The 23,500-nt window shown below is 40.0% G+C and overlaps 1 protein-coding gene and 1 pseudogene across 2 annotated transcripts; one reads left to right on the top strand and one right to left on the bottom strand.

Moving 5' to 3' along the window:
• Positions 1–4,194: 4,194 nt before the first annotated feature.
• Positions 4,195–5,837, bottom strand: LOC119884786 (annotated as a pseudogene).
• A 14,094-nt stretch (positions 5,838–19,931) lies between these two features.
• On the top strand, positions 19,932–23,489 carry LOC119884787 (uncharacterized protein KIAA0895-like). Of its 2 annotated transcripts, none has more exons than XM_038695103.1 (4): positions 19,932–20,499; positions 20,953–21,725; positions 21,808–21,951; positions 23,215–23,489. In XM_038695103.1, exons 2-4 carry the CDS (start codon positions 21,003–21,005, stop codon positions 23,452–23,454), a joined length of 1,107 nt encoding a protein of 368 aa, XP_038551031.1. In that variant the 5' UTR covers positions 19,932–20,499; positions 20,953–21,002; the 3' UTR covers positions 23,455–23,489. The 2 variants fall into 2 exon arrangements, with proteins under 2 accessions (XP_038551031.1, XP_038551030.1); XM_038695102.1 differs by having other exon boundaries at positions 19,933–20,499; positions 20,956–21,725.
• Positions 23,490–23,500: the final 11 nt, after the last annotated feature.

Genomic DNA, 23,500 nt, shown 5'->3' with positions numbered 1-23,500 from the left:
AATAAAGCACCAATTAATGTCCCACAGTATGGCTGTGACTTTACTGACTGACAGCAGCCTCTAATCATTAAAGTAAATTGTTACCTTCACAAATGTGAAGATCTGCTGCTGTTCCTTTTAATTATTTAAATTTTAAATTTTGGGCTCTGCCTAACTGTGACAGGATTTCTCAATATTTTCAGAATTTCAAAAACTTGATTAATGGAGAAAATAATCAGCAGATTAATCCATAATGAAAATAATCATTAGTTGCAGTCTGACACAAAATTGTTAAAAATGAGCTTCCCCCACAATACAGAAGAAAATCCTGTTTTTACATTAGGCTAAAGGTTAGTAATTAGGATGACCAGATGGGAATGGGTAAAATTGGTGTGTGTGTGTGGCGGGGGGGGGGGCGTGGCCACTGGTACGTTAAATGTCAATGAACATTAACACACAAACTGCTCGTAATTCGGGACTGCCCCGGATGTTTCGGGACTTCTGGTCACCCTAGGCTAAAGCATGAGGAGTAATAATCTGATGGTGTAATAGTATAAGAGTCACAGGACCTTTTTCTTTCTGCATAGAGTCCTTTTACTTTTACTACTTTAAGTACAATTCCTAGTTATACTTTCATACTTATACTTGAAACATTTTTACAGTGTGGTATTAGTACTTTGACATTTTTTGCTTGACCCCCCCCCCCAAAAAAGATGCTTCCGGGGTTAACAGCAGTGGCAGAAATTATACACATCCAAACACAGAAGTTTTTTAAAAAGTGTTGACTTTTAATATTCTGTACATTAGCAAACACCTTGACTCTTGCCTGTTAACAACCTTATATACGTGCAGTGACATTAGCGTAACATTGCTTATAAATAAACTACAAGATGAACCATTTATTTGTCATGTATGACACACGAATGACTAAACAAAACACTGTGAGTTTACATGTGACATTATTTAGTTGCAGTGTACAAAATGTCCACTTGGTGTCTCTGCATTACAACAATCTTAGGGAGACACTTTCCAGCATTTACATCCCTCACTTTTCATCTGAGTGCAACAAACTGTCCAGAAAGAAGAACAAGAATATCCACATTCATCAATTCGCTACACACGAATCAATTGATTTCTTTGTTGTCGTAGTTGTAACAGCTCAAACTTCAAACGACATTATGGACAGCGGAAAAAACAATCATTGTTTGTCACTATAAGGATTAATTGATTTGTAATAGGACGCAGCATATAGAGGTTTTTTCTCCACCCTTTTTTTCCACTTTACTGTATAATAAGGGTACAAAACACATGCACGACCCATGATGATTTAATCCATGAATCAACCATTAAGAACAGAAGAGTTTGTGATTAGTTAATGGCAGTTAATGAATGTTATTCTGCAGTTAATTCATACATTAATTGATGTAGCAGCTGCAACGTATTTGTCAGTCTGTTGTATTTGATCCAGCAGAACAGAACCAGTTCTCATAGAAATAAAAAAGCTCTTTCTTATAAACTGGCTGTCAGAGGCAAACATCTGCATGCTGCAGCACGAGACGACCTCTTGTTAAGCTCTACAGATTTTATGAACCGTTAAAATGAACTGTTGACACACGTTTAAACATGTCTGTGCTACACTCTCATGTCAACAGCAAGAAACGTAATCATTACATTATTTTTACACTCTTGCTTGTGACTGTGACTTTTCTGTGTATCTGGAGTCCGGGGGTCTCATTTATAAAACTGCACATAGGAAATACTACCAAAGGTTGCATATGGAGGCTCACACAAAGGAAGGTGCATCCCTCCTGAGTGGTGACGGTGGTGGAAGGGGACACGTTGCACATGTATTCCACTTGTGTTTAAACATTTATGTACACAAACACTCCACTCACTCATCGAGCCGGCCCGTGAGTTAAAAGGAAAATTACTTTATGCTTTATGTTTTACACTGGTACACTGAAAGATTTACTTTCTACATAATAGTGTGGTAATATTTTTTTTTTCATGCCGTGTTTTTACAAGCAACGCATCACATTCAGACGCTGGCGCGCAGCGTTTGGCTCAAATAGGCTGCCACAGGGTTACGAACATGTGATAACAAGAAACTGCGAACTTGTATTTACTCGACAGAGGCCTCATTTAAATGTAATTTTTCCTCCTGTTCACCTTATTTATGAGAATAAACTGCACTGCATGGAAGTATTAATTAATATGATTCCCAATTAAACTCCCAATTTGATGCGTTCTTTTGCAGCAATAGATCTCAGATTGTGTTTAATTTTCCTAACTCGTGGTTCTTTTTGTGTGTGCGCTGCAAATGATCTTAAATAATGTTTTTGATGTGCACTTAAGGGAAAATCAATCAAACGGGTGTTTGCTTTTGGTCTGTTTACAAATGAACCCATATAATTATTTCAAATAATATTAAGTCTTTTGGCCTATAATACAAAGAGGTAATATTTTAGATTTATTTTACACAGTAGTATCCATTTCAAACCATCTCATCCTTCTGCCATGTAAGTGGCCATTTGGTATAGCCTAAGCATGGCTCAGAGTTTGGTGGGAAGTGGCGTTCGCACATTTCCAGCTCTGTTTTAGTCGTACGCACCGTTTCTACATGACACCCCGTGTTATTTTTGGCAAATAAATGTAAGTGATTGTAAGTTAAAATTCATTAAGCATTGATTAATGACTCATAGTGACTTCATTATTTCTTAATTGTGTGCAACAACAATTCACTCTGTTTGCTATTCAGGTAGGCGGCACGATTTCTTTCATGATTTTTTTAATCATCAATATTTTTTCATCCAGATAGTTAGACATTGGAAATCGGCTGCTGTGTCAGTTTGAATTTCCCCTTCGGGGGATCAATAAAAAATCTTATCTTAAGAGCTCTGGAGGATCTTGGAAATACCTTCAGATCAACAGTGTTTTTAAAACACCCTTGTGGGTTTTTCAAACATCAGCAGTAAATTATATTTTAGAAAACTGCTACTGGTAACCTTTGTGACCCAAAATGTAAGCTAATACATGAGAGAGTGAAACTGGGGGCTTTTCCCAGACCAGTTTGACTGATACCAAACTGGTTTTAACTCTCTCAAATTCAGAAAGCAAACAAGCTAATTAGCAGATCTTTACTGGAACTGCTGGGATTAGTAACGGTAATGTAATTTCTGAATTACTTACACTACTTGTTACAAAAAAAAAAGTAATTACATTACTGTGAAGCATTACAAAGTAATGCCTCCTACACTATTAGTAGAATTATTTAAGCACATGTTTTGTATCCCTATTAGAAAGTGTTGCTGTTAATACAAAAATAAATAATAAATGATTGCCTTATGGCTGGATATTGTAAACAACTCACTGTACTAGTGGGTTTTTATTTAAGGGGCCAAAAAGGGCCCTCAATTTCACCTAAAACTAGTCAATAATTTCCCCCCTGCATTCATTTTTACACCCAGCTTTAGATGTGTGACGCACCGGATGTATGAAACAACCTTGGTCTCACAGTGAAGTTGTTCTTTGTGCAGTGCTGCATGAATGTCCCTGTCACGGCTGCAGCCCACATCATCACTGTTACTGTGTAACTGTTACTTCAGTTAAAACTGTGAAAAACGTTTACAAACTAAACAGAGAGGACACACGGTTCGGATCCCATCAGGGCAAAGTATGTTTTCCCATTTTGTCCAGTCCTGCCTCTACCCTGCAGTCATGAAGCGCAGTAATGCACGTCTTCCCTGAACGCTGTGACATGTTGCAACAAGTCTTTTACACAAGAGTGAGAAGAATCTGCACAAATAAATGACTCAATGTAGTTCCAGTTACAGTGTTTGCGTGATGCGGAAACATGTATGTCTCATATGTCTGATGAGACACTTTAAGATTAATTTCAGCCAATTATTAACTATGACATCACTGATTTTACCGAACAGCCTGTTAATCACTTTGAACAGACTGTTTCAACACTCTCTGTAATACTTCCTTCATTCTTTCATGTATGTACGAGGACAGAGAGGGCGAAAACTCCTCTGTTGTGTGCTTTTAAATCTGAGAGGGAGGTGAAAAGGTGTTTTTTATACAGCAAATTTAGGATTTTAAACACAGAAAAAGTAGAATCAATCAACAGGTAACAGGAGCTGAGAAATTCAGTCCTGGTTATTAATATATTACTCTAAGATCCTTCTTTAGCTGCATCATACAGTAATTTTGTTTTTTGTTTTACAGATCAGCAGTATGGACCTGGTTTTTTAAAGTCTTTCCAAGCCCACACTCGATCACTGTGTTCATGTGTAGTGGTTGCTATTAGCTTGGAGTAAGCACAGCGACTGTACTGCACAGGAAAGACCTGAAAATAACCCCAGTCTGGGGGGTCGGTGGGAGGGATACCCAGGTGCTGCATACACAACCCCAAATACACGTCCTCAATGTAAATAGCTTTAATATGTCTGGATGCCTCCACAAGCTTTTTAGGGAGGTCTAGAGACAAAACGTAGCCCAGACCCAAAGCATAACGTGGGTACACAGACCCAGGGTAAATCTCCTCAGGTACGTACCACTTAGAGTTTCGATCTCTCAGGACTACACCTCCTCTCGCCACCAGCTCATGTAGTTTGTCTTCGGAGCGTCTAACAACATGTTTATGAGCTTGGCCACATTTAGAAACATGTCTGAATCAATCTTCATGGCGTAAGAGGCGCTGGAGCAGTGGGTGTCCAGCCACTCCAGCATCACCATGGTTTTGATGGTCAGGTTCTTGTAGCAGTCCAGGAAGTTGCTCTGGATCAGGTCTTGATGTTCAGTGCTCTCCTGCAGCAGCTCCTTTTGGAGCTGCTCTGCTCCCTCTCCAATGTGCAGCCCCAGCAGGAAGAACAGCGTCACCACTTTGTCCAGCACCAGGCTTTCACCTCCCCAGGTGCTGCGGATGATGTCACGATGGGCCTTGTTGTGGGGCGCCACAGGAACCATCAGAACCACGTAGGGCTTCTTCTGCTCACATCGCTTAGGCTCATTTATAACAAAGTGGTACTTATACGGGTATTCCACTAAGTACGGCCCCGGAGACACATAAGGAACCGGTGCTGGTGGCACAGGTTCTTTTTGTGTTGCCACCGAAGTAGTTGTAGTGGCTTTTGTCACCTTTGTTGGTGGGATTTTCCCAGTTTGAGAAAATGCAGATGAGTTGGTCCCAGCTTTAAACCCAGAAGCAGGACCGGTTCTGATGCAGGTCCAGGAGTGCTGGAGGAGGCTAAATTTTGTGTCTGACTGTTAAATGAACTCCACCATTTTGATGCATTGTATTGCAGCCACAATTTTGGGTTCCAGTTGGACGCCATGTCATTAATGTTTGTGTTATAAAGAAATAAAACTGCTCCCAACACTAGCAAGAAGAAGAAGCAGTGGCGCCGCGACCAACTGAACCACCTCCTGCTTTCTGCAATCTTCCCTCCATCCACCATTCCCTGGCTGTAACGAGAGATAACACATGGAAACTGGCTGAGAAAAGGAACGAAAACGGTCCTGTTATGTTTTTGCTCTTAAATTAAACAATAGCAAAGTATTTGATAAAATACTAGTGTTAATGAATAATTAATAAATTAACAGTTATAAATAAAATGCTCCTCACCGGCACAAGCTGGGAACTGTCTCTCACAAGAATTGTTTCACAGATAAAACCCTCTCATGTTTCAGCTTTACATCTTTTTCAGAAATCTTCCACAACTAACATTAACACTGTCTTCCTTCTTCTTTTCTACTTCCTTGTTAGAACGAAATACTTAATGATTACAGAAACTGAAATTTAAAAAAAAGCTTACATACCTTTTTCCTCTCTTTGCAAAGCCATTTTCCAGCATGTTGACCCTCCTCAGTCGTCTTGTTTAGATATGTCGCAGACAAAAAGTTACAGAGTGTTGCTCCACTGAAAATTTCATGACAGGATTGGCATTCAATTGCAGTTAAGTGTGACTCTTATCTGTCTGTTACAACAAACTAGAGCAGCAAAGAACATTAAGATAACTTACACTGTTTAAACACCTTGCCATGTCTCTAACGCACCGTGTCGCTACACTTGACTAGTGAGTTCCTGGGTCTAACAAGTAACCATGGCACTGTCCTTTTTTTACCTGCAGAGGAGCCACACCTTTGTTTGCACCACCCCCTTGGTTTGCAAGTGTTGTTTCTCCTCAAAGCCAATGAAAAGCTTGAAATCCTCCAGAGGCTTTGGGACCTCTTAGCTGAGCTGTTACTCCTTTATCACACAAATGACACCTGTTTCTGTTTCTGTGTGAAAGCCAACAACAAATGGTTTACTAATTCCATGGAATTTGACAGGTTGTATCATAACATTCAGGTGTTCACAGTTGTATAATTCTATATTTATGTTTTCTTGTGCTGGTGGCATTGTTGCTGTGTGTGTTTCTCATAATGAATGGTAAGGTAAGGTATTCAGATCAGAAAGTATGTTTGTTGTGCAGAGTGGACCCTGTCAGTTTTAGATATTATTATTTTGTTATTAATGATTGGTTGGTTAAGAGGGGATTAATTGAAACATGGTGAAAGACAACAAGCAGTCATGCACCACGAAACAAAGTGAGCAAAGTATCAAATGCTTACAAACTTCCTTTTATTATTAATAGGATAGTGTGGGGTAAGACGCCCCTCCCTTAAGCTCAATATCTATTTGCTGACACAATATTTTAAGATTTTATAGGGTTTTTTTGTATCTTGGAGATGACCTTGCTTAGGGAAACATCATATAAAGTAAAATAAATACCTACAGTTGACAGATTAATTTGAATTTAATCAAATTTTCCCCAGCTGGTGGGGTTAGACTAAGCTCAATGTCTATTTTCTGACATATTAAAGAACATTTTATAGGGTTTTTTTTGTATCTTTAAGAAGGCCATGCTTAGGGCAACATATTATAAAATAAAATAAATAGCTACAGTTGACTAATTTGTATTTAATCAAATGTAATTTTTAGGGAAAAGGCATTTTCCACATGGGGTAAGATTCCCCCTCTACAGTGTGAGATCACTTTAACAGGTGCAAATTACAGATAAAATAAACTACAAGTAGCTGGTTAAAAGCCAGGGGATTATAGACCTATGTTGTAGAAATAAACTTGCCTTGCCTTATGTTATTACCTTTCCTATAATTTATTTCTCAGACTTTTAAATAGTGAGGTTGCTGGAACTTCATTAGCAGAAAGTCAGTTAGAAATGTGAGCATATGTGAGTTTATAATCTCAGAATTTTACCTCAGACTTTCTGATATTTAAGTTGCTAGTTGGCTAAAGATTCTATCCAGTGTCTAAATAACATCTAACTTACAAACAATCAACCAGGAAGAGGCACAACGACCGGGAGGGGCCATCTAACCCCAAACACACTTATCTAGCTTTTTACTACTTTAACCAAAAACTATAAAAGTCTTTCTCTCTAAAATTGCCCATTCCTCTTATCTTCAGCCTCACCTTAATGCAAATATACATAAATTGAACACAATAAAACAGCTTATTTTAAATAACAAAAAAATTAGATCAACTTAGAATGGCTTGGATCAAATAACTTCAAAAATTGTGATGAAACAGAGGACATTTTTAGTTTAGTGAGACAAGGGGTAGAATTACTGTATAATGTATTTCACATGTACTTCTGCTTTATAGTGTTGTTGATTGTTCTGCAGCATTGTTAAATTACATTTACTTCTTTATATTGGTCCTTTGTATATAAACTTTGACATTTTTGTACAGGCAAAGGAGGAAAAGCTTGGCCAGCCTGGCAGGTCTGGTTTGACTTCATTTTTACTTTCAGTGTCAGGTAATGGTAATATTTATCATTTGCCACCCGTACTTTCTTACTGTACACATACCAACATCACCACATCTGCTAACAGGCTTTAGGCTAACGTTAGCCGCTCTGATAAAAGTGAAAATACAAACAATAGAGCATAAATGACCTCTCACTTGTTGTGTGTTAGCTGAGCAGCTAAACAGGGTTGTGTTAGAATGAAACCACAGTCCGATCTTTGTATTTGGTTTTCTTTTAATACTTCACACTAACTATGAAAAAGTCAGCCGCAGCTCGCTTTTCAAAGTGACTCATGAAGCTAAAGTTAGCTTAATAAGCTAGCTAGTTGATAGAAACATGCCGTTGACTCATTTCAGCTGATAAGCAATGGAAGCCTTGACATGAGACATCTTATCTTCCTGTGTCTGATACCATCGACCCATTGTTTCAAACGTTACCAAGAATTTTAAGCGGTAAATCTGCCACTATTATCAATGTAAACTGGATGGTCACACAGTTTTAAGTTCACATCAAACATTAAACTGAACCAAGAAGAAGGCACCACAGTAAACGTTGATAAAAACCAAAAGCAAGCAAGCACTGTGAGTTCGCTGTAAACATTGTTCATAGGTTCAGTAAATCACGTCACTGAAGGAGTCGTCCTGCTGTTGTCAGCAGTTCTCCTGTGTTCGTGAAGCAATAATGATGTAAGGAACAGTCTTTCTTCAAGAGTTTACCAAAGGCGAAGCAAGATTCAGAGTCAGAAGGGTGTATGTCATTACTTTCTATAATATACTTGAGGGGTAATATTTTGGAATAAAAGAAATGCCTCGTAAACAGCTATTGAGCTACGTATGATATGATTTAAAGGGAATTTAGAAATACTGAGGTCAGATGTAGTGCAACCCTTCATAAATTTGACTTAAGCCACCATAAAAGTATTATAGTAGTATTTTCTACTGTAAAAAATAGAGTTTTTGTACAGTGTATCCCTCTACATGACTGTCTAAAGGATTTTTCAATGCCAAGAATTATAATTCTCCTATAAATCAGCCTTCAAAAACTCACCATGTTTAATTTGTGTGTAAGCGTAAATTTAATAAACTGTACTGAGGACACACCCTTTGCTGTTGTATTGAACTTCACTTACAACATGGAAGGAAGGAAAAGGTAAGACCAAATCAGTCATAGGTTCAACTTTATCCTCCTTACGTGAGTCACTCTGCCTCGTTCAGGGGGTTCAATAAATGTCTGCCGCTCACATGTTTATCTCAAAACAGGTGTGGCAAAGAACTTTAAGATATATTGACAAACCATAAAGTTGAAGCAACATTTATATATATATAAAGAAGCAGCTTTACTAGAGACAAGGTTTGTTTACTGAGTTTATGAGCAGCTGTTGACTTCGAGAGGGATTTCTTCAAAAGAACTGCTCCATTTAAACCCGAGTAAATATTTAATAATTCAGTTCTTTGTAACTTGATTCTTCATTTTTGTTGAGTTGCATGCTTGCCTGTAAAACAGGGTTTTAGACTTTTGCATGTTCGGTTGAACTGTTGTACAATGAGTAAAATACTCTTACTGATAACATAATAACGGATTTTATTGGAATTAATTTATTGGAAATGTATTAATTTAATTTAGTGTACAAATTGAATTCCACCCTGGGAACATGCCCATGAATTTGCACTTATACATCATACAAATTTCCTGAGCTATCACCTGTTTCTGACAGTCTTGATTTAAAGAATTCCTTTAATTATGTCTCTTGAACACCTGCTAGGGCAAAACCCCCAAGCAAACCAAAACTAAATGACCTTACAAGCAACCAGAAACGCGTTCACACACTTTAGCCCTGCGTGGAATAACGCATCCAACACACAGTCATGTGACAAAACATCGCAGGGAATTTTATTGACATGAGTTGAATCTGGCTCAATCTTTGCTGCAAAAAACATATAATAATAATAATATAATAATAATAATAATAATAATAATACCACCATAGTACCACCATGATAATAACTTATCTTTAAAAATTTTCCAGACTTACATTATTATAAGCCTCAGCAGCGTTCTGGTGTCTGACGACAAGCCTTCAAACTCACAGATCCGTTCAAACTAACCTTGTGTAACCATGTCTCACCAGCACTTGAAGCAACATGCCCTGAACATCACATCTTCAGAGAAATTGTGTTGGTGTGTGATGTTTGTTTCAGCTACAGGTTAGACAGGAAGTCTAGAGAAATTAGATCTGTGAGATATGTGATCTATGCTTACCAAAAACACTGCACAGAGGTTTTACAATCTGGAAATGTTTTGTCACAACGATCATGGGATAAACAGTAAAAACACAATGTTCACGCTACAAAGTAAAATCCGAATGCTTTGAAGCATTCGGATTAATCACCCCAGGGCCTTGTCACACGACGCTGCATTGCTTTGCAACAAAAACTGTGCCTGGTTTTTCATCTGCAGCAGCACCTCCACTGCATCACTGGCATGCAAATGATCCAGTTTCATTTTTGTTACAAAGGAAATGTTGGTCTGAAAGACAAATAACATCATCTCTGATAACATCATCAACTCTACCAGTACTTTTTATAACTATTACTCTCGGAGGGTGGAGTGGCCAAAAACTATGTTCCAGTGAAAGTATGGTTACTTTTTGTAGAAGTAAAAGTGGTCATCAAAATAACTACTTGAGTAGGAGTACAAAAATATTTACTAACTAGTAGTAGTAAAGTAACTTATGTGGATGTGACTGGAACTATTTCAACTACTGTTGGTCTTCCTCGTAACGATAAAGAAGCAAACACTCACTAACCTGCCACAGTACGCCAATCAGATTGTTTAAAAATATAATTTCTTTTAATGTTTCCTATATTAAATTACGATTTCGCACAGGTGTGTTCTCTTTTTACTTTTACATGAAATAAGAGAAGTTGGTCTTTTTAGCTTTTATTATTTTCCATTTAACTCTTTTAACCCTGATTGTAACACTGTAACTTTTATTATATTTTATGTTGATTTTAAACTTTTACATATTTCCCTGTTGTTTTATGTTTTATGTAAAGCACTTTGAATTACCTTGTTGTTAAATTTTGCTATACAAATAAACTTGCCTTGCCTTGCCTTTGACAGTCAAATGCAGACTGTTGGTACTGTTGTTAGTTTGAATATTAAATTTTATTTATTTTTATTAATTTTTATTTATTATGGCAGAAAGCATGAGTAGTTTTAAAGCATACACTCAGGGTAGCTATTTATTATTAAACATATTAGCATTAAAACAACTGACACTGTTCTCTGTCAGACTTCACAAGGCTCCACACAGTCTCATTCCAGGGTATCAAATAGTGACGAATAGTATAGTACTATTTGAAAGTCGTACTACCATGCCGTAGCTCCTGCTCTGAACAGACTTGGGACCAGCTGACCACCTTCCTCTTAACAATTCATGAATGCATGAAATAATAAGAATTATTATTTTATTTATTCCTTTATACCTTAATGAACAAACTGAGCAGTTGTTACAAAGAATTTCCCCTCGGGGATCAATAAAGTGTTTCAGATTCTGATTTCTGAAAGCATCCACTAGACAAGCTAACTTTATAATCACAAATTTCCTCAGAAAGCTCTTTACACCCTCCTCCACAACACGTCAGCTAACCTGACCTCTGAGAGGAGTTGGTTCATGTTTTCACTCACCTGCCGTAGTTTAAATCAACAGGTGCACACGCTCTCATGGCTCTTGTCAACAGGACATTCGCGCTGCTTTCTGAAATCACTGACTAACCTGTAGAGTGACCTTCACAAAGTGCACCCAAAGGAAAAAGACAGCTTAATATGTAGGCCTATTATACTTGAAGGGAATCTTGTTTAAAAGGGAAATCTTGGGTCTGGTCTTGAAGTAAAAACAAGGCCTGTGTGCTGGTGTTTCACACAAATGTGTGCAAACATGTATATCAGTTAAGGCAAAACCCATGATTAAAAACACTTGAGCCAGAGAGACATTGGAAACAACGGCCCAGTCAGTCATTAATATTATATCTGTAGTTTTTTTAACAAGCCGCAGCCAAACAAACACACTGCTCACTTAGCGCTAGCTGAAGTTGAACACAGTCGGACACATCTGCTGGTTCTGTGAAACAACACATGCTTCTGACCTGCTTCTGCATCCATCTGCTTGCCTTTCAGCTCTCTGAGGTCTCTCTACTTTTGGAAACCCTCACGATGTTAATGCCTTGTCATAGAACTTATTTTTCCCACTGCCGCCATGACCTGTGCCAACTATTGCACATTGGCTGGAATTTTGTGGAGCGGTTAGGTCAGAGCCACTATGTTTGTTTCCCGTTTGTAGAGCCAGGGCTGTGCAACCGTTAGCCCCATATAATAATAAATTTGATTCATATATATTTTCTAAGTACTCAAAGACGCTTTACAGAGGGTAAGATGAAAGTAGGGGAGAGAGGGGAAGGAAATTAGCTGGGGTTTTGAGGGCCTGTTTTAAAGATGGCATGGTGCTAGCCTGTCGGATGTGGCGAGGGAGGTTGCAGCATTGGAAAAGACACCCCATGTCCAGCACTGTGCCCTGATGAGTTTTAGTGTTGCTGCGTCTACAGACCTGAGGCGATGAGTGGAGGTGTGGCGGGGGAAGAAGTCGGCGAGGTAGCGAATGGCCAGATTTTTTAAGGCTTTGTAGATGAAAAGGACAGGGGGCTACATAACGCGGACACAGCAATATAATACTATAATATACATATTATTATTCTCATGTTTTTATTTTAACACGTTAACAATCATAATCTTGAAAAATATCTTGTTAAACGTGAGAATTGAATCTTACCAGTTTCATTTGATAAACCAATAAACACTTCTTTAGACAGACGGGGGGAAGATGGTTGGGCCGAAACTAAGAAGACTAATAATCCATCACTGCAAACAACTCAGTGCAGAGATGAAGACAAGCAGGTTTGTCAACTGTTTTTTTAATCAGAATCAGAAGGAGCTTTATTACCAAGTACTGTTTTACACAAGTGAGGAATTTGCTGTGGTGATAAGGTGCTTGTCATGGAGGTACACCATGCCTTCATTTAAGCCAGCAGTAGTATTGGTCTTAGCATGCTAAGCTAACCTTAGCTGAGATTTACCCAAGGTCATCCAAATGTTTGTATGTTTGATTCACCCGTTCTCATCCTCAAGCAGGGATCTGGGCCGAAGGGGCAAACAAGAAATGATGGAGTGTGGAGTCATTTATAGGGGGAAGACCTGGAATGGTCCAAGTGTGAGCCAGTACAGAGGGGTGTACTGGAGTACCTTAAGTTGCTGTTTTGAGAAGCTTTGTTTAGCATGTACATTTCATTTCTGGTTTTATGGTTGATGTGTTGTGTATTGCTGTAGCCAGAGATGTGTTTGACTGTTGAGAAACATAATGGTGTTTAATTGTTTGTCAATTAACTTTGGTTTGTCTTGTAGGAGGGGCTTCTGGTATAAAGGAAGGAGGCAGAGGCTTCTCTGGGAGAACAGCTTTGACCTGGAAGGGCACATGTGCTAGAGCCCAATAGTCAGGGCCTGATATAGGGTTATTTTTTGTGTTGCGTAATCTCAGTTTTTAACGATAATTTGAATAGTTTATACACAGTTTCCTTGTTGTTTGTTTTTGTTAATTTTTTATATATTTTTACAATAATTTACTTGCACAACTGCACTTTCCACATATCTGGTCAAAAAATAAATTGAAGCACCAGGTGAAGAACTCCATGTCCATGTCTCCTCCTTCCACCATGGGGCTAAACATTACAGTGCTACACGTAGACAAACACAAGCTGACATAAATAAATCTAGAAATATAAATATGGAATAAAGAAATGCAAGTAATGGAAGAATAATAAAAACAATATAACTATTTACAGAGAAAGAAAAACATTGCAGATATTTGCATTATTCCGGGTTTGTGTTGTGCAGACGTATTGCAGTGGAAGAGAATATTGTGGACATAAATATATAAATTGACAATATAAATATATACAACAACGATTAACATATATGTGCAATGTGCCAGGTTGGTGCATGATATGAAATTAAATATTTACATGTGCAGAGACATTTGTATTATTTGCAAGGGGGGAGTGTCGGTGGGGGGCCCGGGGCTTGTTAATGAGGCTGCAGACGGTGAGAGGTTTTGGTCCTAATGGACCGCAGCCTCCTGCCAGAGGGGAGAGTCTGAAACAGTTTGTGTCCGGGGTGGGAGGAGTCAGCTACAATCTTTCCTGCTCGCCTCAGAGTCCCGGAGGAGTCCAGGTCCAGAAGAGAAGGAAGATTGCAGCCAATCACCTTCTCTGCAGAGCGAATGATGCGTACCAGATGGTGATGGAGGAGGTGAGGATGGACTCAATGATGGCGGTGTAGAAATGCACCATCATTGTCTTTGGATGAACTTCTTCTGCTGCCGCAGGAAGTTCATCCTCTGCTGGGCCTCCTTGGTGATGGAGGTGATGTTCAGCTCAAACCTGAGGTCCTGGGAGATGATGGTGCCCAGGAAGCGGAAGGAGTCCACAGTGGTGACTGGGGAGTCACACAGGATGATGGGGGAGGGTGGGGCTGTGCTCTTCCTGAAGTCCACGACCATCTCCACTGTCTTCAGAGCGTTGAGCTCCAGACTGTTCTGGCTGCACCAGGTCACCAGATGGTTGATCTCCCACCTGTATGCAGACTCATCCCCCAGAGATGAGCCCAATGAGGGTGGTGTCATCTGCAAACTTCAGGAGCTTGACAGACTGGTGACTGGAGGTGCTGCTGCTGGTGTACAGGGTGGTGTACAGGTGTACATAACCAGGTTATATGTGTCCGCAGGTCTGACAGTGATGGGCAGATGCTAATGCTGTTTTAATAATAATAATAATAATAATCTTTATTTGTAGAGCACTTTTCAAAAGAAAATTACAAAGTGCTTTAACAAGTGTAAAGACAATAATACAAAAACAATACAAGATTAAAGAAAGAATAAAAGGGATAAAATAAAGTCAAATAAGATCATGAAAGGCTCTCCTATAAAAGTATGTTTTAAGAAGGGACTTAAAAGAGTTCACTGACTCAGCCGACCTGATTTCCTCGGGCAGGCTGTTCCAGAGCCTTGGGGCCTGACAGCAAACGCTCTGTCCCCTTTAGTTTTCAGTCGAGACTCTGGAACAGACAGCAGACCTCTGCCCGAGGATCTCAAGGTACGTGCTGGTGCGTATGGACTAAAAGGTCAGAAATATAACAAGGCGAGAGGCCATGAAGAGCTTTAAAAGTGATACAAGGAAAACAAAATGGGTCCTAAGACCGACCCCTGAGGCTCAGTGCTGTGGTACTTCCTAAAACCAGATTGAAACTTTTCAAATAATTTGTTATTTTCCAGCACAGTGAGCAGCTGTTTGGACACAATTCTTTCTAGAATCTTTGCAGTAAAAGGCAGTTTTGAAATTGGTCTAAAATTATGTGGGAGGGAGGGATCTAAACCAGGTTTCTTTAAAAGTGGGTTCACGCAAGCCGTTTTAAAATAATCAGGGACACAACCAGTAGATAGGGAGCTGTTAAAAACAGAGATCAAATTCTCGCATCCTTAACCATGTTATTGTAGTTAATTAATAAATCCTTCAGACTGAGGTAATGGACTTGGAGACTGGATTTTTTCCATCTGCGCTCTGCTTCCTGCATTCCCTTTTGAGGCTGCGAATGCTGTCATTTATCAGGGTTGCTTACTAGTTTAGACGTAGGCTAACCTTTAGAGGAGCATAATATTTAGTGACGACAAGCAGATATGATTGAAGTGATCGACCAGATTGTTGTTGTTGGAATCAGACAGGTGTTGGCTTTGGCTCTGAAAGAATGTGCAAAACTTTGAAACACTTTGTTCATTAAAGATGCGACAACACAAGGAGCTTGGTGAGGCGGCATGAGTAACAGACGAATTGCAGCTAAAAACATATATCTGTGGTCAGATATGGTCATGTCCACTAATTCCACAGAGGAAATGCTGACACCCAGGGTAAAAACCAAGTCCAGTGTATGACCACGGTTATGTGTTTTTGTCTTTGACATGTTGTTTGAAGTTAAAAGAAGTGGCCATATTTAAAAAGTCAGTTGCATTAACATTGTTGGGGTCATCAACATGAATATTAAAATCGCCACAAAGAACAATTCTGTCATAATTTAAAACCAGAGTAGATAAAAATTCAGGAAGTTCTGATAAAAATCCTGCAGGCGGTTTTGGGGGGCGATAAATTATAACAAATATGATGCAGCCCTCCAACTTTAAGAGTGAGAACTTCAAAAGGAGTTAAATTCATCACAGCGTACTTGATGACATTTTAAATTTTTCCTATACACGCTCACTAGCCCACCACCACGACCACTGACCCTCGGCTGACTAAAACACTCATATTGAGGCGGACACAGTTCAGCTAGCTGGCTATAGTCATTCATTTGCAGGCCAGGATTCAGTTAAAAACATAAAATCTAGATCTAGGTTTTCAGGCGGTAACAATGAACTCATTTTGGAAAGACACTAGAGCCAACCAAGTTTGTAATGCTGGGTAATCTATTTACTGGTTAGACCGGTTTCTGATACCAAACAGGTTGTCCACCAGGAAATGGTACAGCTGAATAGCCACCCAGATCAAGTGTCTTATCTCATGACCACTCACCTTAGATAACAACCTGAACAACAGTTACAGTTTATGGTACTTGCTATGACACAGCAGATCTGCTCTTTTACCATGAAGATCTATCTATCTATCCTAAACAAGGCATCACTTTGCGTTGAAAAGCATTGGGGACAAAATGTTAAGCATTAAACACCTGGATTCTGGTAAAAAAAAAAATTCTGCACCAATTTCTGACTTTTCTGAATCCGTTTATGGAGAAAATATTTTTATTTATATGAAGGGAAACACAAAATTCAGATGGCAGGTGACCATTCAGAATATAAAAACATGCTCTCAGGCATTCTGTGCTGTTTCTGATATGTTTCACTTGTAGATTAACTTTTCATATTTAATATCATCCCTGCTGAGTGAACACACACATGCAGGAGTGATTTAGTCTTCCCTCCCCTTCTGTCATGTTCACAGGGTGAGAACGGAAAACTTGGCCAAAAAGAAACTGTGTCAGGAAGTAGTTAAAGTTACTGACCAGTGCACATTTTTGGGTCATTTTATAATCAGAAGCTTGTTATCTACTCTTTATTGGCACAATGCACATATGTTTCTTCTATATTTAAACAACATTGCATATTTACTTATTGTGCCAAGAAACCTTTCTCATAACATGTTCATTTGTTATTTAACATTTCTTGTTGCAAGCTATGTTGAACAAAGTATGCTTTCAAAAAATGGTGGGGACATGTCCCCAGCTTCCTCAGTATAAATCAACATCTATGGAATATATGGAAAATATGCACATTTAAAGAGTTATAGGTCGCTGTAATCGGTCCTGCAAAGAGATCTCCTCCCAAAATGATTGCAATGTAAGTGATAGGAGACAAATTTCAGTCCTCAAAGTCTAATACACTGCAGAGTTCATCTGAAGCTGAAATGATGCTTCTAGAATCTGTGAAACAAATCGGGTGTCTACCAAATTTGCTTTTATGGCATGCTGTGGTTGCTTGCTGGGCTGCGGTGGAGGGATAGAAACAAAAAGCAGGAAGTTTCTATTAGTTTGTTTATATCCTCTTGACTCGTCTAACTCTCCAACACTGCTGAAGCCTCAGATTATCTGAGGAAGCAGGAACAATCACAGCCGCCATAACTGTTAATATACATACGGCTACATGTTGGTTTTGTTTAGACTTGAATCTGCACCGATTCTCTTGTATGATCTTAGTGGAGGTGGGTCTAATTTGAGACATGGCGGCCCACCTCCACTGCTATAATCTATCAATCTATCTACATTCAATTGTCTTTATTGGTATTATGTTTTAGTTCAAATATGTTGCAAAAGCAGACGTCACATAAGAAGGAAAGATTTCAGGCGAATAAGGTTTACTTGCAACAAATGTTTGGTACGCGGGAAGTCATTAGAAAGACAAGGCAGAGCCGAGCTACACACAAGATAGCTTAATAAAAAATAACAATACCGGTACGCTTACTAAGAATAGACAAGACAAACTGGCCGCCACAAAGAGGTACAGGCAGCTTTAATCCACCAGAGAAGAGTGAATAGGTCGCAGGTAAGACGAATCAGGGCGGGGCAGATCATCTGAGAAGGAGAACAAAGAGGGGTGATACATGTGACGGCCCCTCTTCAGGGTTCATACTGCTGCTGGTGTGCTTTCTGTCTCCAGGGCTGCAGACCTGATTGACAGGGAAATCAGCGGCGTGGGACACACCTGGGCCCGGTGTGCCCCATGCATATAAGCCAGAGCAGCAGTCTTCTCTTACAGCTTCCTTTGTTTGTTTGGTTTCTTGTCTTTGTTTTAACAGCACAACACGTCTACAGCAAACACTTTTCTCCCTCAACTCAGACTTCAAAGCTACCCTAATGTTTGTCGCCTACTACTACCACCACCGAGAAGTGCTCCGCAATCTCTAGTAGCTGCTCCTTTGTACAACGCTCCAATGCCTCTTTAGACGGAGCTGCAATAAACGCATCACAATCTGCCATAAAAACAAACTACAACTGGCACATCAAAACCACAGCAACAGACAGTTACAGCTTCCTCAAACTTCCCGCTATCTTGATCAACCCAAGTAACTAACTCATCCCTAGTCTTCATGCAGCTACTTGTGGTGGGTATTTATGCACTAATGGCCGCTGGCTTGGAAGAGCAATTAGCACACTAGCGGCCTTGCCAAAACCACGGACACGCTCCCAAGCTAAAAGCTTCACCCACATTCGCCGCAACACTACCAAGGATCAGCTCAACAAGCCCAAAAGTGGATTGTCGCTACAGCCTACAAGAAAAAACTCCAACCACTTTTATCAGTAATACTTAAACAAGGACCCACAACAGTCAGCTGGATTACCCGTTGACTGCAGCCACAACAACAACTACTACTAATTTGTAAGAACACAAGTTACCTACAAACTAAATGATCAAAAGTGATTTATTTAACAAAAGAGTGAATAAACATAACTATTTAAATGTGGAAGGTGTGTCTCTGTAGCAGTCAGGGTGATCAGGCTATGGTTGATGTCTGGACTGCAGAGAAAGTATTTTGACCAAGTGGAGCTTTATCTCCACTGGCTCACAGGTACCAGGTGCACCCGATCAGCAATCACCTCAACAGAACAAAGACGGTTAACAACAGTGAGGCATCACTCCCACAGAGTGATGCCTCACTGGATCACACAGGGGCCGTCACACCATTTCATTACCAGCAGCCAAAGCCAAAGACGACAAGTTATACCAGCTTCTCTGATCCAGAGGTACAATCATAACTGACGTACCTGCTGTAATCATCACAAACTACATACCTATGATAGTTAATACTTTACTTCCATGGTGTTTGCACAGGTGTTTTGACAGCTCAAATATAACGTTATATTCATATCTGTAACGTGACCATGGACGCCCACAAGTATGTGGATTGTTAAAAGAACATGATCAATAAATTTGCATTTTGCATCATTGATCTGTTAATTAATTTTACTTCAATTAATATTTTTAGTCTTATCATTTAATCTGTTTTATTTGAAAGAATGGGCTGCCATATGTAAGAAATAACTAACAGACAGCGTTAAGAAAATGCCTGGAGTAGATTTTGTAAACTGTTTAGTACTTTTATCATTAAATTAAATATGTTACATTTCACTTGTTGACAGATTAAAGTCTTATTCCAAAACCATTGGCATTAATCTGCTCATTAATTTGAGTATTTTTTGTCATTCCTAACATGTAATCAGTAACAACATCTGGTAAATTTAAGGTTTCATGTAATTAACAAGCAATAAATAGGGTTTTGACTTTGTATATTTAGAATTGTTGTTTTTGTATTTTGCCAATTTTACTATTAAAATAATTAAAATTTCACTTGTATTTATCAGTGTTGTATAAAACACACACATCATTTTATAAACAAATCTAGAATCAGCGCACAAAGTCTCTTTATTTTCTTTTTATTTATCTTTATTGCAAAAAGAAGCATGCAATACACATGTGAGGTATACGTAACAGTTTAAAAATATATAATACACAAATAGTAAAAGATAAAAATTTAAAGAAAGAGGACCATATATTGACTGTTTTCAGAGCATTTTTGTTGTTTTAAATTAAATTGACATAATGCACAACCGCACAGAGAAAAAATAGTTAGGTTATTTTGTTACTGCTTGATTCACATTTATGAATGTGCAATTATGCCATTAGGATAAATACATTCTTTACAAAGTATTTATTTTCTTTATTTTGACTTTTATTGAAGCAAAACACCACATTCTCCCACATTATCGCATCTGTGCATTAAGTCTCCCTTACGTACTTGAACGTAATGACGCGGAGAGCGTGTTTCCGTGCGTAACGCGTCATATCTTCCAACACATCCGCCGCTTCCTGGCCGGCCCAGGCAGGCGCCTCAGGCCCCGCTCCACACTGAACCGCTATCCGCTTATTATCATCATCATCCACCGGTGAAACGCACAGCTCCTCCGCTCAGCCTGCGAGGAGCTGCAGCCGCTATGAGTGAATGAAAACGGCGGAAATCCACGAATCCTCTGCAGAAGTCCCGGGACTCGCTGTTGGGTGAGTGTTTGTGTTAGTTGCTGTTGGTTTTGGGGAGTTAAAGAGATGCTTACAGGAACTGATTTGTTTTGTCTCCCTTCAGAATGAATCACTGTGAACTCCCATGTCAGTAATCTGTTCTTCTGTCTCCATGGAGAATATAAAATGAAATTAAAGTGGCAGTTTATTTTTCCTTTCATCACAAGTAAATGTTTAAGGCTTACTATTATAAGTGGGAAGTCACATGTGAGGGAAGCTTTGTTCCTGTGGAGCCTCTGTTCAGACATCATGGACTGTACAGCTGATCAGTTTTCTCTGTGTTAGTCTGTGTTTCTACCACAAACAGCGACTGAACTGCTGCCGCTCATTTACTCAACTCAACTCGCAAAACAATCTAATGAAAGCAGCAGCAGGGAGAGACGTCATCCCCATTTTCCAGCAACATTAAGCACATTAATCTCTCTGTTCTGTCAGCAGCGCCGGGGCTGGAGGAAGGTGGGGCCTGAGGCGTACCGGCTGTGGTGATGGTGTTGGACTCAGGTGAAGTCTTCATGGATCAGGTTGAGGGTGAAAGTGTTGGGAGCAGCAGGGACCTGTTGGAGCCAGAAGTCAGAGCAGATCCGCCCAAAACCCCCGTGAGGCCCAGGACGCCGGCCAAAAAGAGTAATGTTGCCAAGAAGGAGAAGGTGTCCCACAACGGACTTCCCGTCCAGACGAACAGCAGCCAGGTAGTAGAGAGGAGATCGTCATCATCAAAAAGCGGGGCCACACCCAGACCGCCACTCCGCCGTCCCCTCAGCCTGGAAATGACGCCCCAGCACCTGCGAGGGACTCGGGAGCAGACGGCGGACAGGCGGATCGTGCAGCCTCCTTGGCGCAGCGGTTCGGCAGCTCCCTCGCCTCCGACTCGCAGTCTGACCAGCCCCAGTCTGGGTGCAGGCGGCTGGATGCGACGCAGCGAGAGCACCTGCTCAGTCAATTACTCCCTGGCGCATCGGGCCAGCAAGGGGCAAATGCGACCTGCCACCTCCTTGCCACATATAGCGAAGGGGATTGGGGGGACGACGACGCCTACGCCCTCCAGGCCCTGTCTGCTCGTTGCCCTCAGGCCTCTTAACTTGGAGCAGGAGAAGCAGACTTTCTTCCAATCTGACTACAAGTACGAGCCTCAGTTTGAGTACGCACAGCCGGAGCCGAGGACTGTGTTGGAGAAGTACCGAGAGGGCTCAGGCCTCTTCCTCGAACAGGTACAGTATGTGAAACCTGTGAGAATCACCTGTGAGCTCACACGATGATGATGATGATGATGACTTTACTGTTTATCTGCAGGCGGTTGGGATCATGGAGTGCGTCCTGAGGAAGTTTGGCTCTTACGAGAACTTTGAGGAAGTGACGGGTGGCGGCGTCCTCCCTAAAAGTCAAGTCTGGGCTGCTGTACGCAAATATCTGCAGAAAGAAGGCTGTGTGGGAGAGGTGAGTGCAACAACAGAGGCGACTCTCCAACCACCTTTTACCACAGCAGATATTTTGAGACAGTAGGAAAAAGCACAGGTGTTGCTAATAAGATTAACGATTGCTCAGTTCTATTCGAGTGTCTCTGTAAGCCGGCACAAACAATACCAGGACCCTGAAAATGAAGCAGCTAAATGGGATTCAGCCATCATTCATGTTCTTATTTACACCTGTGCTTTTCCTACTTTAAGCTTTATGCAACTTCAAAACAACTTCTCAAAGAGACAGAAACACAATGTGTTATCAGTGTACATGCAGCAGGTTTATAGTTAATGTTTAACACATATTTAGGAAGCTACTGCTGGAGAACCACAGTATAATGATTTTTATACACAGGCACACATTTTAGTCCCACTGTCCATTAGATAAACAGAATGTCTTAAAATCGGCACAATCCTACTTAGAAACAGCAACTAACCCATGTCTCTAATTGTTGTGCCAAATTTAGCCGTGGGCAGTTTGTTACCTCTGCCCCTGAGCTGTGTAAAGGTTATCTTCACTGTTTGCCCTGCCTTGCCCCCAGGTGTCTGCTAAAGCTAATCTTCCTGCTGCTTGATGTTGCATCACGTGAACCTGAGCTCAGCACACATAACAGCCACAATGTAGAGTTCAAACGATTAGTCAGTTAATAAGTAGACATAATATAATTATATTGGTATTTTCACATTTATTTATATATAAAATAATAATAAATAAGTCTTTTTTTTTTTTTTTTTTTCACCTGTAAAGTAATCTAGATACCATGTTTAATTACTAAGTTTAATTGATTTGTTAGCTGCTCCGCTTTTATTTAACGACTCAAAGAGGTACATTTATCCAATATTTCACTAAGCTAAGATTAGGTAGGTAGGTAGATTTGTTTTGTCACAGTATAACAGATTACAGAGTGAAATTGAGTTTGTAACTCCCTTCTGCTACGTAGCAGACAAATATCCATTAATATAGAAACAATTTATTATATTTATAACATTTAGTGAAGACGCTCAAAACTGTATTTACCTGGTCCAGTGAGGACATCCCATTCGCTGTATGTGTATTTTTACATGGAAAGGGTTGGCAGTAAAATAAAAACAATGGTTTTCCGGTTTTCCTAAGGTGGAAAATGTTTGCTCAGTGTGTCAGCTGTTTCACAATGAATTGTCTTGTATGAAGAGCAACCAGGCAGAAACCCAGTAAGGTCACTAAATAAACTGCTTTATGGTGATGAACAGTGTCTGTGTCCAGGTTGTGGTGCGCCTGTCTGACGAGCTGCTGTCTCAGGCCGTGATGGTGGTGGAGAGCTGTCGTCCCACTCTAACCATCAACCTGGCCGGAGCTCGACAGCACTGGCTGGAGGGGATGCTGAGACATGAAATTGGTATGCTGCAGCTCACACACTGGATCAGAAATGAACAGAGTCACAAAGTGTCAGACATTAAATTCATTCACAGTGACTATTTTTGCAGAAGGTTCGGTGTTCAGTAGCATTTTATATGCTCTGAATCCTGCGTTTAGCTTTTTGCATTAGATA

Source organism: Micropterus salmoides, unplaced genomic scaffold (assembly GCF_014851395.1).
Source record: "Micropterus salmoides isolate LMB-PRFRI ecotype aquatic unplaced genomic scaffold, ASM1485139v1 Ms_hic_scaffold_3672, whole genome shotgun sequence".
Classification (NCBI taxonomy): domain Eukaryota; kingdom Metazoa; phylum Chordata; class Actinopteri; order Centrarchiformes; family Centrarchidae; genus Micropterus; species Micropterus salmoides.
The sequence above is the reverse complement of the archived record's forward strand: the minus strand, read 5'-3'. Positions and strand labels throughout refer to the sequence as shown.

Bases quoted from the DNA above. Each gene is read 5' to 3' on its own strand.
- LOC119884787 (XM_038695103.1), top strand. From the start codon at position 21,003: ATGGTGTTGGACTCAGGTGAAGTCTTCATGGATCAGGTTGAGGGTGAA. The intron at 21,726-21,807 runs GTACAGTATGTG...GTTTATCTGCAG, and splicing joins CAGGCCTCTTCCTCGAACAG to GCGGTTGGGATCATGGAGTG. The intron at 21,952-23,214 runs GTGAGTGCAACA...GTCTGTGTCCAG, and splicing joins AAGAAGGCTGTGTGGGAGAG to GTTGTGGTGCGCCTGTCTGA.